The sequence below is a fragment of the Gallinula chloropus genome (genome assembly GCF_964237585.1).
Source record: "Gallinula chloropus genome assembly, chromosome: 22".
Lineage (NCBI taxonomy): Eukaryota > Metazoa > Chordata > Aves > Gruiformes > Rallidae > Gallinula > Gallinula chloropus.
In genome coordinates this window covers 8,446,774-8,458,368 of record NC_140107.1, presented here as the reverse complement: position 1 = coordinate 8,458,368, position 11,595 = coordinate 8,446,774, and the positions used below count along the sequence as shown (strand labels likewise).

Genomic DNA, 11,595 nt, shown 5'->3' with positions numbered 1-11,595 from the left:
GAGCAAGGGCAGGCCGGGCATGCGTGCCAGCCCGTGGCACTGGGCTCTGCCCCCCGCAGCCACGTGGGCCCAAGGTGCCCGGGCTGGACCTTGTCCTCCTCCACCTCGGCTCCCCCGTGTGTGCCACTCCCCGGAGCAGGGACGGGCTGGGCTGGCAGGGACACGCAGGGGGGAGAAATGCCACTGCTGGGGACACAGCGAGCCGTGTCCCCGGAGCACGAGCTCGCCGCTTCCCATGGAGAGCGATGCTTGGCATGCTGCAGGGCTGCAGGAAAGGGGGGGGGGGGGTGTGTGTATATGGTCATGGGGGGGCTCACAAGCTTCTCCCACTTCTGCACACACACACCCTTATCAGCCCAGGCGGGCTGGGGGCTGCAACAGGAACGGGAAGGGACCAGCTTTGCCAGCATCCTCCAGTGCTGCCAGGGAGCAACCTGGCAGGAGCACAACATCCAGGGGCAGAAGCTGGGGACATCCTTCCCACCAGTGGCTTTGCTTTGTCCCTCGAGGGGCTTGGAGAATTCATGAGTCACTGGATTCTTGTCAGTCCTGTCATGGAGAAAGTACGTGTGTCGGAGACATCCAGACTCCGGGCCGGATCCGGTTCCTTCCTGAGGTGCTGAGCAGCCCCTCCAGCTCGGCACGCTCTGCCCAAGGCCGCGCTTCCAGGACAAGGCACTTCCCAGAGCGCTGCCCAGGCAGCCAGGATGGGGGGTCCCAGCAGATGGGGATCTCGCAGGACCTTCATTTGGACACCCAGAGCACCCTGGGATCTCAGGGAAGAGGCACCCTGGGGGTCTCAGGGATGAGGTTTCCCTTGTGCCCAGCAGTGCTCCCCACGTATGGGGTGCAAGCCCCGGTCACAGCATCCTCCCCACAGGCTGCAGTGGGGAACCCTCCAGCCCATGGCCCTGGGTGCAGCACCTGCTCCCAGCACCCTCGGCCACCCCGGGGAACCCCACACCTCCCACATGCCATCCCGCTGCCATGAGGCATCTTCCAGGGATCCTCTGGCAGTGGCAGGAGATGCTCCTCGTGGGCAGAGGCAGGGGGGAGCCCCTGGGACAGGGCAGGCAGACCCCCCCCACAGCGAGTACCAGTGCTGCAGAGGGGAATGGAGCTTGGGGAGTGGCCAGGACCCCCCCTCACTGGGTCCTGAGCACCTGGCTGGATGCTGGTGCTGGCAGCTGGGGCACAGGGCTGGCTCCCAGTGCCAGTGGCTCCCTGTCCCGGGCTATAACGGGATGCCACTGTCTCTCTTGGATCCAGCTGCCCAAGCAGGGTGCTGGGAGGGGGGAGTCAGGCAGCCCCCCCCCCACCCCATCTCCTCTCCCTACACCCTGCCCCGGGATGCAGCAGGGACCCCCCAGCAGGGCTGCCGGGACCCCCGAGTGTGTGAGGGGCATGGAGTGGGGGGGGTGGGGGGGCACGGGGAGCAGGAGCCGGGCTAAATCCCCCACCCCCCCCGGCCCCCCCCGCCCCGCTCCGGTCCGGTCCGTCCCGCCCGGGGAGGGGCAGCGCGGCCCGGCCGGATCGCGGCTGCCCCCGGCGCCTCCCCCCGCCCCGGCCAGGCGCGGTTATAAGAAAGGAGCGGCGGGGCTGGAGGAGGCGCTCGGAGGCGGCACGGAGCGGAGCGGCGGGCGCGGCAGGTACGGGACGGGAGGGGAAGGGACGGGACGGGAGGGGAGGGGGTCGTGCCGGGTGCGTCCCCTGGACCAGCTCCCCCCCACCCCCCCGCCCCCTCCCCTTACTGCGATCCCCCCGCCCTGGACCCGCGGGCTGAGACCTGGGAACTCATCGCACTTCCCGCACCGGGGGCCGTGTGAGTCCCGTCCTGCCGGGGTTAAGGTGTGGTGGGTGGGCGCAGGGCCCCCCATCCCTCACCCCCATCCCCCTCGGGAGGAGCCGGTGCTTTGAGGCATCGCGCTGCGGGTCCCCAGGGTGGTCGGGGGGGGGGGCGGAGAGTTGAGCAACCTGAAGATTTTGGGCGAGGGGTGTGTGTGTGGGGGGTGTGAGTTGGCTCAGGAGACGTCTCGGGGCTCTGTGGGTGCCGGCCAGGGTGGGCGACAAATAGGACGGGGCTGGAGTAGGGTGCGGAGCTGCCCTGGGCTGCCAGGACCCCCGGCCCGGGGGCTGCTCACCGCCCTCCGCTCCGCAGCGGCGGCAGGTCTGGGGACATCGCCAGCGACATGTGGCTGCTGCGGGCCCTGCTCGGCCTCTGGCTGCTGGCCGGGGCGGCTCTGGCATCCCGGGTGCGGTCCCGCCGGGAACTGGCCCCCGGCCTGTACGAACACGGGGTCTACGATGCCAGCGGCTCCTACTGCCAGCGAGGGGACGTCTGCTGCCACGGCCGCGACGATGGCTGCACCGTGCCCTACCACGACACCCTCTGCTACTGCGACCTCTTCTGCAACCGCACCATCTCCGACTGCTGCCCCGACTTCTGGGAGTACTGCCTGGGCATCCCGCCCCCCTTCCCCAAAGCCCCAGGTGAGGCAGGCAGCCCCCTCCCCACCCCAGCCCAGCTGGGTGGGTGGGGGGGGGGTCCGCGGGTGCCCGATGTGTGATGATGACATTGGTGCCCCTCGGGGTAACGGATGTGGCACCCCACAGCCCTGCCCGCGCTGCGGAGCTGCTCTGCACCCCTCTGAGCTGGGGAATCTCACGCTGGGCTGGGGCTGGGATGCCCCCACTGCCCACCCCCTGCACCCCCCACGGGAGGGCAGAGGGGCAGCTCCGGAGGTGTTTATCTGTGGGGCAGAGCATGGTGAGGGGTGGTGGTGAGGGGGTGCCCCATCCCACCATGCCCGGTCATGTCTGGGGCAGGCGGATGCTGGCCCTGACTTAACCCATCCGGCAGCTGGGGCGGGCGGGGGCGAGAAGGGGGCAGGGGCAGCCCCGGCCCGGCTGCACAAGGCTCTCTAAGAAGTCCCTGCGGAGCAGAGCCAGCTCCCGGGTACAACTGGCCCCTTTATCCCCGTCCCAACAGACTCTGTGCGTGCGAGGCCGGCTCTGCAGCAGCCCCACACGCAGCCCCATGCTTAACCCCCCCAGTGCCAAACCAGCCCTGCTCCCACCTTGCTCCACGGGGCTGGTCCCCATCACCTCCTGGTTGGAGGTGCCAAACCGCAGCCAGGCACCCACCTGTCTTTAGGGACACCCCTGGAGCCACAGGGGTGCAGGTGGGACCCCTGATGTGCCCACACTGCTCACTGGGGCTCTCCCCTCTTCCATCCAGGCTGTGCCCGTGCCGGCCTCAGCTACCCCACGGGAGCGACGTACCGGGAGAACTGCAACCTCTGGTGAGTGTCTCCGTGCTCCTCGTGCCACACGGCTGCGGTGGATGGAGGATGCTGGGGAATGAGGGGGGGGGGGTGGGCCCTGCGAGCATCATGGCGGGAGCACAGGGCTCGAGCTGGGTGGTGGGTGCTGCTGCCAAGCGCCTCTGCTCTGGCACACTCAGAGCACGGCACCCCGGGGGCCTCGAGCCGCTCCCAAGCTCCAGCACACACGCCTTTCGTGGGAGCTGCGCGCTCCTCGGGGCTCAAGCATGGCCGGGCTGGCTATGAGCTGCCCACACTGGCGCGGATGGAGTTTTCCTGGTCCGAGCCCAGCTTGCCCAAACCTGACGGGACGTGTCTGCCTCCGGAGAGGCTCCGTGCCAGGGCGTCCGGAGCCCGGCCTTGCCGCCTGCTCGGGTGCGAGCAGCGCGTCTGCTCTGCGTGCCAGGAGCTGGCTGCTGCCAGCGTTGGGGTTTATCTGCCCTGGTATTAATGGCATCCCGGAGGTGGGGGATAGGGGAACCTTGCAGGCACAGATCTGCCCTCAGACAAGGAGCAACCAGCCTTGGGGCTGGCTGGCTGGCTCGCAGCAGCGCGGCAGATAAGGGGAATCAAAGGCTCCGTCTAAGGGCTGTGTGTGTGTGAGGGCAGGAACACGTGTGTGTGCAGGCGTGTGTGCTGGAGGTGAAAAAGAAACCAGCCCCAGCTCCTCGTGAAGCCCCGACGCTGCCCGGCGTTCCGCCCAGGCAGAGCCTGGCTCCCAGCCCCGGGAAGGTCAAGGTCCCCGAGCCGTGCCCTGGGATGACTTGTCCTGCTGCTGGGAAAGATCCCCTCCCCAGCAGCGCTGGCCCTTGGGGGCTGAGGCGCTCCTGCCAAAAACCCTCTTCCCCCGCACTTGGCGCCTGGAGAGCATCCATTCCTCCAGCGCTGCACCCTGGGCTCTGTCCCTGCCCGTGGGGCTTGGGGAGGTTTTTGGGGGAGCAGAAGGGGGGCTGTTGCAGGCACCCAGCTGGCTGCACCCTGGGGTGCTCGTGGGGGAGGCCCTGAGGAGCTGGCAGCGGATGCGGGTTCAGCAGCGCAGCCCCGGGAGTGCTGAGGGATGGGGATGGGTTGGGATGGGTGCTGGGGGTGCAGGTGGCACTGGGCTGGGATCGGGGCTGGGCTGGCGGGACACGGCTCCGGCCTCACACGGCTCCTTAAAAGGGAAGAGTGTGCCGGGAGCTCGGCCGGCGGGCAGGAGGGAGCATGCCAAGCATTGCTCACTGTGCGGGGGGAGCACAGCCCGGGGCTCCCCGGGGGCTCCCAGCACTTCACCCACCCCCTACCCTGGCTCTCCCTACGGGTGCTGGGGAGCTCCTGGCTAAGCTGGCCAGAGTGGCTGGCCTTGGGGTGGGGGGTACAGCCAGCCCTGCATCCCCTCCCCAGACTGGAGGCCAAGCCCTGCTCGGGTGTCTGCCGGCCTGGCTGCTGTTCAGCTGATTGCTGTCCCATGCTCTGTCTGCCCTCGGGGCTCCTGTGGGGACCGTGGGGGGGACACACGGGGGGACACGGCATCACCCACCCGCAGCCCTGGCCCCTCACTGGCTGCCCACGATGGCAGCGGGTGCTTGGCTGGGTGGGGGGGCATTGCCCAGCCAGGGTCCCCCCAGGGACACCGTCCCTCCCCAGCTGACTGTCCCCTCGGGTGTCCTTCCCCCCACAGCACCTGCGGCCCCAGCGGGCAGTGGCAGTGTGAGGACCACGCCTGCCTGATGGACGGGGACCTGATGGATGCCATCAACAGGGGCAACTACGGGTAAGGACCGGGCACCGGGAGGATGGGAAGGGCTGATTCGCCCCCTCGGTGCTTTTCGGGGCGCCCCTGACCTGTGTCCGTCCCCTCCTCCTGCTGCTGCACAGCTGGAGAGCTGCCAACTACAGCCAGTTTTGGGGCATGACGCTGGAGGACGGGATCCGGCACCGCCTGGGCACCTTCCGGCCCTCTCCCACCGTCATGAACATGAATGAGATGCAGGTGAGTCACCCCTCCCCAGGCCCCCCGGGCGCAAGGGGAAACTGAGGCACGCCAAGGCTTGAGCCTGTCCATCCCGTGGCTCCACCCAAGGCTTCCCCATCCCCCTGGCTAGTGATGTCCCCATGATGTCCCCATCCCTGGGAAGGGGCTCTGCAGCCGGGCCCAGGGGAGGCAGGGAAGGGGCCGTGCCGGGTGGGTGCCGCAGGCAGCCCTTGTGTTTGGAGACAGCAGCTCAGCAAATTCCCCCTGACAATCCCTGGGCTGCCAGTGTTGTTTTTTCCCCCCTGGTTCTCCGTGCTGGTTTCCCATCAGAACGCTGGCCCCACGGCTGCTGAGTCGGCAGAGCCGGCCGCGCCAGGGCTTTGTGAGCGGGGTGCCTCCATCTGCCCCTGGGGCTGCGCCCAAATCCTGCCCCACTCCGCCTGGGGGTCCCAGGGGTGCTGGGGGAGGGGGAGCAGGCAGCGTGCTCAGTGCACACCCAGCGCCGTGGCCTTGACTCCTAATTTTAGTCCAGCTTCCCGCACCGGAATAGGCTGGGTGTCCCAAGCATGTCCCTGTCCCCCCCCACCCAGGAAGGCCAAGCTGTGCCTGGACAGGGTGGGGGCACCGTCCTGTGTGCCCCCCCAAAGCGGAAAGGCTGGGCAAGAGCTCGCCAGAGGCCACAATGAGGGTCTTGGGGTGCCTGGGGACGTGCCCCCACAGCAGGGCTGTGGTGATCTTGCTGGGGTCTGAGACCAGGCGCTTGGTGCTGGGGCTGAGGAGCCTGAATGTGGGAAGAGTTGAGGGGTCTGGTTCCTCTGGACCAAGGGGGCACCCAAACGCTGGTCTCACTCATCCAAGGCCGTGGGTGTCCCCGTCCCAAGGGGTCCTGCTGCGGGGCTGGGGGATGCTAAAGCTGGGGGTGGCGGGGCATGGCTCTGAGGGTGCTCCAGGAGCCGCTGGGGATGGGCTGCTGTGAGCAGGGGGGTCCCTGTCCCTGTGAGGGCAGCACCACTCGCGCCTCTGCAGATGAACATGGACTCCAACGAGGTGCTGCCCCGCCACTTCGACGCAGCCAAGAAGTGGCCTGGGATGATCCACGAGCCCCTGGACCAGGGCAACTGCGCCGGCTCCTGGGCCTTCTCCACAGCGGGTGAGATGGGATGGGGTGGGATGGGATGGGATGGGATGGGATGGGATGGAGGGGACAGGGACTCACCCTGCTGTGGCAGGGCTGGGGAGCAGGGCAGGACCCCGGGGGGAGGTGGGGGGGGGTGGGGGGTGGGAGCAGCCATCGCTCCCTGACCCTCCTGCTCCCTCCCAGCCGTCGCCTCCGACCGCATCTCCATCCACTCCATGGGACACATGACACCGGCCCTGTCACCCCAAAACCTCCTGTCCTGCGACACCCGCAACCAGCGGGGCTGCAGCGGGGGGCGGCTGGATGGCGCCTGGTGGTACCTCCGCAGGCGAGGGTGAGTGTGTGTGTGTGTGGGGGGGGGTCTGCTCTGGTGCTGGGGGGTGCAAGAAGGGGGTTCAAGGCTCTGGTTACCTGGGGAGAGCCAGGGGGTGCACACCCTGTGCCCAGGGCTGTCCCTGGGGCAAGTGGGGACTGATGGCTGCGGGCCCAGGTGGGATGAAGAGTGGATCTGGGGAGGGGGTGGTAGGGGTGGGGATGGGACCAGGGTGTTCTTTCTCCTCCTCACGTGCTCATCCCTCATCCCAGGGTGGTGACAGATGAGTGCTACCCCTTCACCAGCCAGGAGAGCCAGCCAGCAGCACAGCCCCCCTGCATGATGCACAGCCGCTCCACGGGCAGGGGCAAGAGGCAGGCCACGGCCCGCTGCCCCAACCCCCAGACCCACGCCAACGAGATCTACCAGTCCACCCCTGCCTACCGCCTCTCCTCCAGCGTGAGGGCCCACGGGATGGGGCTGGGGCTGGGGCTGGGGCTGGGTTCTGGGCAGGGCAGAGCTGCTGGCAGGGGGTGAAGCAGGAGCTGTTTGGTGTGGGGAGTGGGCGGGGGTTCAGCTCAGGGTGGTTTGCTTGGGAAAGGCAAGTTTGGAAATGAAGTTGGGGGAAAACCCCACTGCATAGCCCCCCCCCACCCCCAGGGCAGCTGCTGCTCCACCCAGCATCTCTCCACAACACCCACCCACGGGTGCCAAAGCTGCCTCTGTCCTGGGGGAGGGTGGGCAGGGCAGTGCTGGGGCGGGGGGGGGGTCCCAGCCCTGGTACCACCCAGCTCTGTGCTTGCAGGAGAAGGAGATCATGAAGGAGCTGCTGGAGAACGGCCCTGTGCAAGGTAGGGAGCTGCAGGGGCACCCCACCGGCGCACCCCAAAGCTGGGTGCTGCGATGGCTGAGAGGGCTGGGGTGGTGGTGGGGGGGAAGCTGCAGGGCCTGGGGGGGCTGCTGTGGGAGCTGGGAACCCCCCAACCCCAGCTGTTCCCCCTGTTCCATGTTCAGCCGCGTGTCCGGGCAGCCCCGAGCTCCTGCCAGCCCCGGGGTGCCCGTCACGCTGCCCAGCCCAGCGGCTGCTCGTTGCTCATTAACTCCTCTGATTTAATCTCCTGCTCAGCAGTTGGGTTTCTGTTTAATTTAGTGTTTCTCATAATCCTCCACTGAGGTCTGTCAGCCCCCCCCCAGGGAAGGTCTGGCAGCAAAGCTGCCTTCCCTCCTGGGCCCTGCCTCAGTTTCCCCCTCCCCGTGCCCTCCACCCGTGGGGGGCACATGGGGGGCTTGGTGCCCCCACCCCTCGGCCCCAGCCCCTCTCCCCCTGCCCGCAGCCATCCTGGAGGTGCACGAGGATTTCTTCATGTACAAGAGTGGGATCTATCGCCACACGCCAGTGGCCGAGGGGAAGGGGCCCAAGCACCAGAGACACGGCACCCACTCCGTCAAGATCACGGGGTAGGTGTGTGTGGGGGGTGTTTGTGGGGTGTGTTTAGGGGGGGGTGTGTGTGTGCAGAGAGCCCTGCTCCAGGCAGGAGGAACATTTTCTTCTGGGGGAGGAAAGGCGTCCCTTTCCTCCGGGCAGGGAGAGGAAATGGGGAGGGAAGAGGGGGGGTTGCAGGGCATGATGCAGGGGCGGCTTGTGGGGGGATAAAAGGGGGGGGTGATGTTTACTCTGGCGCTGCAGCCACAAGTGACACGAGTGCTCTGTGCTCAGCCCCCTCCATGGAGGGAGGCAGGTTGGAGGTACAGAGCCTGAGGAGGGGAGCAGGGCTGAGCTGGGGGGAGGGGGGGCTGATGGCTGCGTGCCAGCAGCTTCCTTCCTCCTCCCCACAGCTAAATATACCTGCCTGTGCTCCAGGAGCTGCCATAAATACCAGGGAGGTGCTGGGGCCAGGAAACGAGCAGGGTCAGCACAGCACCCTGCTAGCTGTGGGGTGATGCCCACAGTAAGGGGAGCAGCCTGAGAGGGTGCCCTGGGTCCCCCCCCCACACAAACTCTCTGCCCTTCCACTGCAGGTGGGGAGAAGAGCAGCTGCCTGATGGCCAGACCCAAAAATACTGGGTGAGTGTCACGAGTTGGTTGGGGCTCAGTCATTGGCGGTGGGGATGGGGGGGTGGGTACAAGTGCTGCTTTCCCACACCCAGGTGGGGTTCAGCTCAGGGGTGGGGTGGTGGGGAGATGTGGGGGGGTGTCAGCACTGAGCTGTGTCCTGTTTCTCCTCCCCAGACCGCAGCCAACTCGTGGGGCACAGCGTGGGGCGAGGGCGGCCACTTCCGCATCGCCCGCGGCGTCAACGAGTGCGAGGTGGAGACCTTCGTGGTGGGGGTGTGGGGCCGCGTCAGCATGGAGGACATGCCCCACAAGTGAGGGGGGGAACCCCCCTCCCAGCCCCCCCCAGGCCCCGCACATGTCTCCTCGCTCCCACCACGGCCCTGCCCAGCACCGCCGCCCCTCCGTCCCCTCCTGGGCCCACCCGCGCGGTGGGACCCCCGCGTCGCCGGGCAGGGGGCTGGGCCTGGGCCCTGGGGCCCTGTCCCTGGGGGCTGTGTGGCCCCCGCTGTGCTGACACGGCGGCTGGGTGCAGTGGTGCGTGCACAGGGGGGGAGCCCTGGGGGGGCCCATCCTGCAGCCAGGGGGATTTACCCACTAATCCCCCTGCCCCGGGCTGTGGTGGCAGCCGGGGACTCTTCAAAGGTGGCTGCCCACCGCCCCAGCCAGCACTGACCCCCCCTCCCACCGCCCATCACTCACAGGGATGTGCACTGGGCGGGGGGAGTGCTGCAGTGGGACCCCTCCCCCCCCAACCCAACACTCCTGCACCCCCTATCTGCACCCCCCCAGCTCCCCTCAGCCTCCAGCCAGAGGGGTAAAATAACCCAGATGTGCTGGGGCGGGGGGGGGTCCCTTCACCCCTCCCCACCCCCCCCCAGGGGAGGGGGAAGGAAGCTGGAGGTGTTGCCAGCTGGGGAGGGGGCTGGGGTCCCTGCCATGTCCCCCCCCCCGCCCGTCCCTATGGTGCTATGGCCTCTGCCACCCCCCTCCAGGGACTGCGGGGACAGGGACGGGCTCAGCCCCGCAGTGTCCCCGTCCCAGTGGGGCCACAATCGAGGACCAGGCAGCAGCACAGCCCCGCTCCCCCCGCCCCTCTCCCCTGGTCTTTTAAGACTTTTTTGTATTTATTTTGCTTTTTATTATTTTTAAATAAACTTATTGAAGCCTCAGCCCCAGGAGGGGCTGTTCCTGCCCCAGCCCGGCTCAGCGGGGGGGCTGTGTGGGCCCCACTGCCCCGTCCCGCTGCGGGGACCCAGCCGTGGCCCCAGGAAGGGCTGTGGGGGGAGATAAGGCCCCGGTCATTGTGCGTCTTCCGGCCCCACCGGCTCCCCGTGACCTTGGGCAGCGCCGGCACCAGCGCTGGGCCGGCCACGAGCACGCGCAGCCACGCGGCTACGGGCAGCACGGCCACTGCCTGGAGCGCCATATGGCCTGGAGTGCCACTATGGTCTGGCGTGCCACCATGGCCAGGAGTGCCACCACGGCCTGGAGTGCCACCATGGCCAGCTGTGCCACCATGGCTGGGTGTGCCACCATGGCCAGCAGTGCCACCACAGCCTGGAATGCCACCATGGCCAGCTGTGCCACAATGGCTGGGTGTGCCACCATGGCCGTGAGTGCCATCACAGCCAGGAGTGCCATCACAGCCAGGAGTGCCACCACGGCTGAAAGTGCCACCGCAGGCAGGAGTGCCATCGCAGCCAGGAGTGCCACCATGGCCAGGAGTGCCATCGCAGCCAGCAGTACTGCCATGGCCAGGAGTGCTGCCACAGCCACTGGTGCCACCATGGCTGAGCGCTGCTATGGCTGGCAGTGCCACCACAGCCACGAGTGCCACTGTGGCCAGAAGTGCCACCACAGCCAGGCATGCCGCCATGGCCAGCAGTACTGCCATGGCCAGGAGCGTGGCCACGGCCAGCAGTGCCACCAGCAGTGCCCCCAGCAGAGCCCCCATCACCAGCAGAGCCCCCATCACCAGCAGAGCCCCCATCACCAGCAGAGCCCCCAGCAGAGCCCCCATCACCAGCAGAGCCCCCATCACCAGCAGTGCCCCCAGCAGAGCCCCCATCACCAGCAGAGCCCCCATCACCAGCAGAGCCCCCATCACCAGCAGAGCCCCCAGCAGAGCCCCCATCACCAGCAGAGCCCCCATCACCAGCAGAGCCCCCATCACCAGCAGAGCCCCCAGCAGAGCCCCCATCACCAGCAGAGCCCCCATCACCAGCAGTGCCCCCAGCAGAGCCCCCATCACCAGCAGAGCCCCCATCACCAGCAGTGCCCCCAGCAGAGCCCCCATCACCAGCAGAGCCCCCACCAGTGCCCCCATCACCAGCAGTGTCCCCATCACCAGCAGTGCCCCCAGCAGAGCCCCCATCACCAGCAGTGTCCCCAACACCAGCAGAGCCCCCAGCAGTGCCCCCATCACCAGCAGAGCCCCCATCACCAGAAGAGCCCCCATCACCAGCAGAGCCCCCATCACCAGCAGTGTCCCCATCACCAGCAGAGCCCCCATCACCAGCAGAGCCCCCATCACCAGCAGTGTCCCCAGCACCAGCAGAGCCAGCACAGAACCCCAGCCTGGGCTGGGTTGGAAGGGTCCCCAAGGGTCCCAGAGCTCCAACCCCCTGCCACAGGCTGAGTGCCGCCATACCCAGCCCTGCCGGCACCAGCGCCCTGCCCAGCAGCCCCCGCAGCCCCTCAGCCCCCGCGCCGCTCCCTTCGCTGCGCCCGCCCCGCGCCGGGCCCGGCCCCTCCCGCCCGGCAGGGGGCAGCACGGCCGCCGGCACTGCGGCGCCACCTGGCGGTGCCGCC

At 68.2% G+C, this 11,595-nt stretch overlaps 1 protein-coding gene across 1 annotated transcript; it reads left to right on the top strand.

Moving 5' to 3' along the window:
* Window positions 1–1,628: 1,628 nt before the first annotated feature.
* On the top strand, window positions 1,629–10,323 carry TINAGL1 (tubulointerstitial nephritis antigen like 1). Its single transcript, XM_084274089.1, has 12 exons — window positions 1,629–1,649; window positions 2,159–2,490; window positions 3,239–3,302; window positions 4,984–5,076; window positions 5,181–5,295; window positions 6,304–6,427; window positions 6,599–6,749; window positions 7,001–7,187; window positions 7,534–7,579; window positions 8,063–8,186; window positions 8,748–8,793; window positions 8,959–10,323. Exons 2-12 carry the CDS (start codon window positions 2,190–2,192, stop codon window positions 9,097–9,099), a joined length of 1,392 nt encoding a protein of 463 aa, XP_084130215.1. The 5' UTR covers window positions 1,629–1,649; window positions 2,159–2,189; the 3' UTR covers window positions 9,100–10,323.
* Window positions 10,324–11,595: the final 1,272 nt, after the last annotated feature.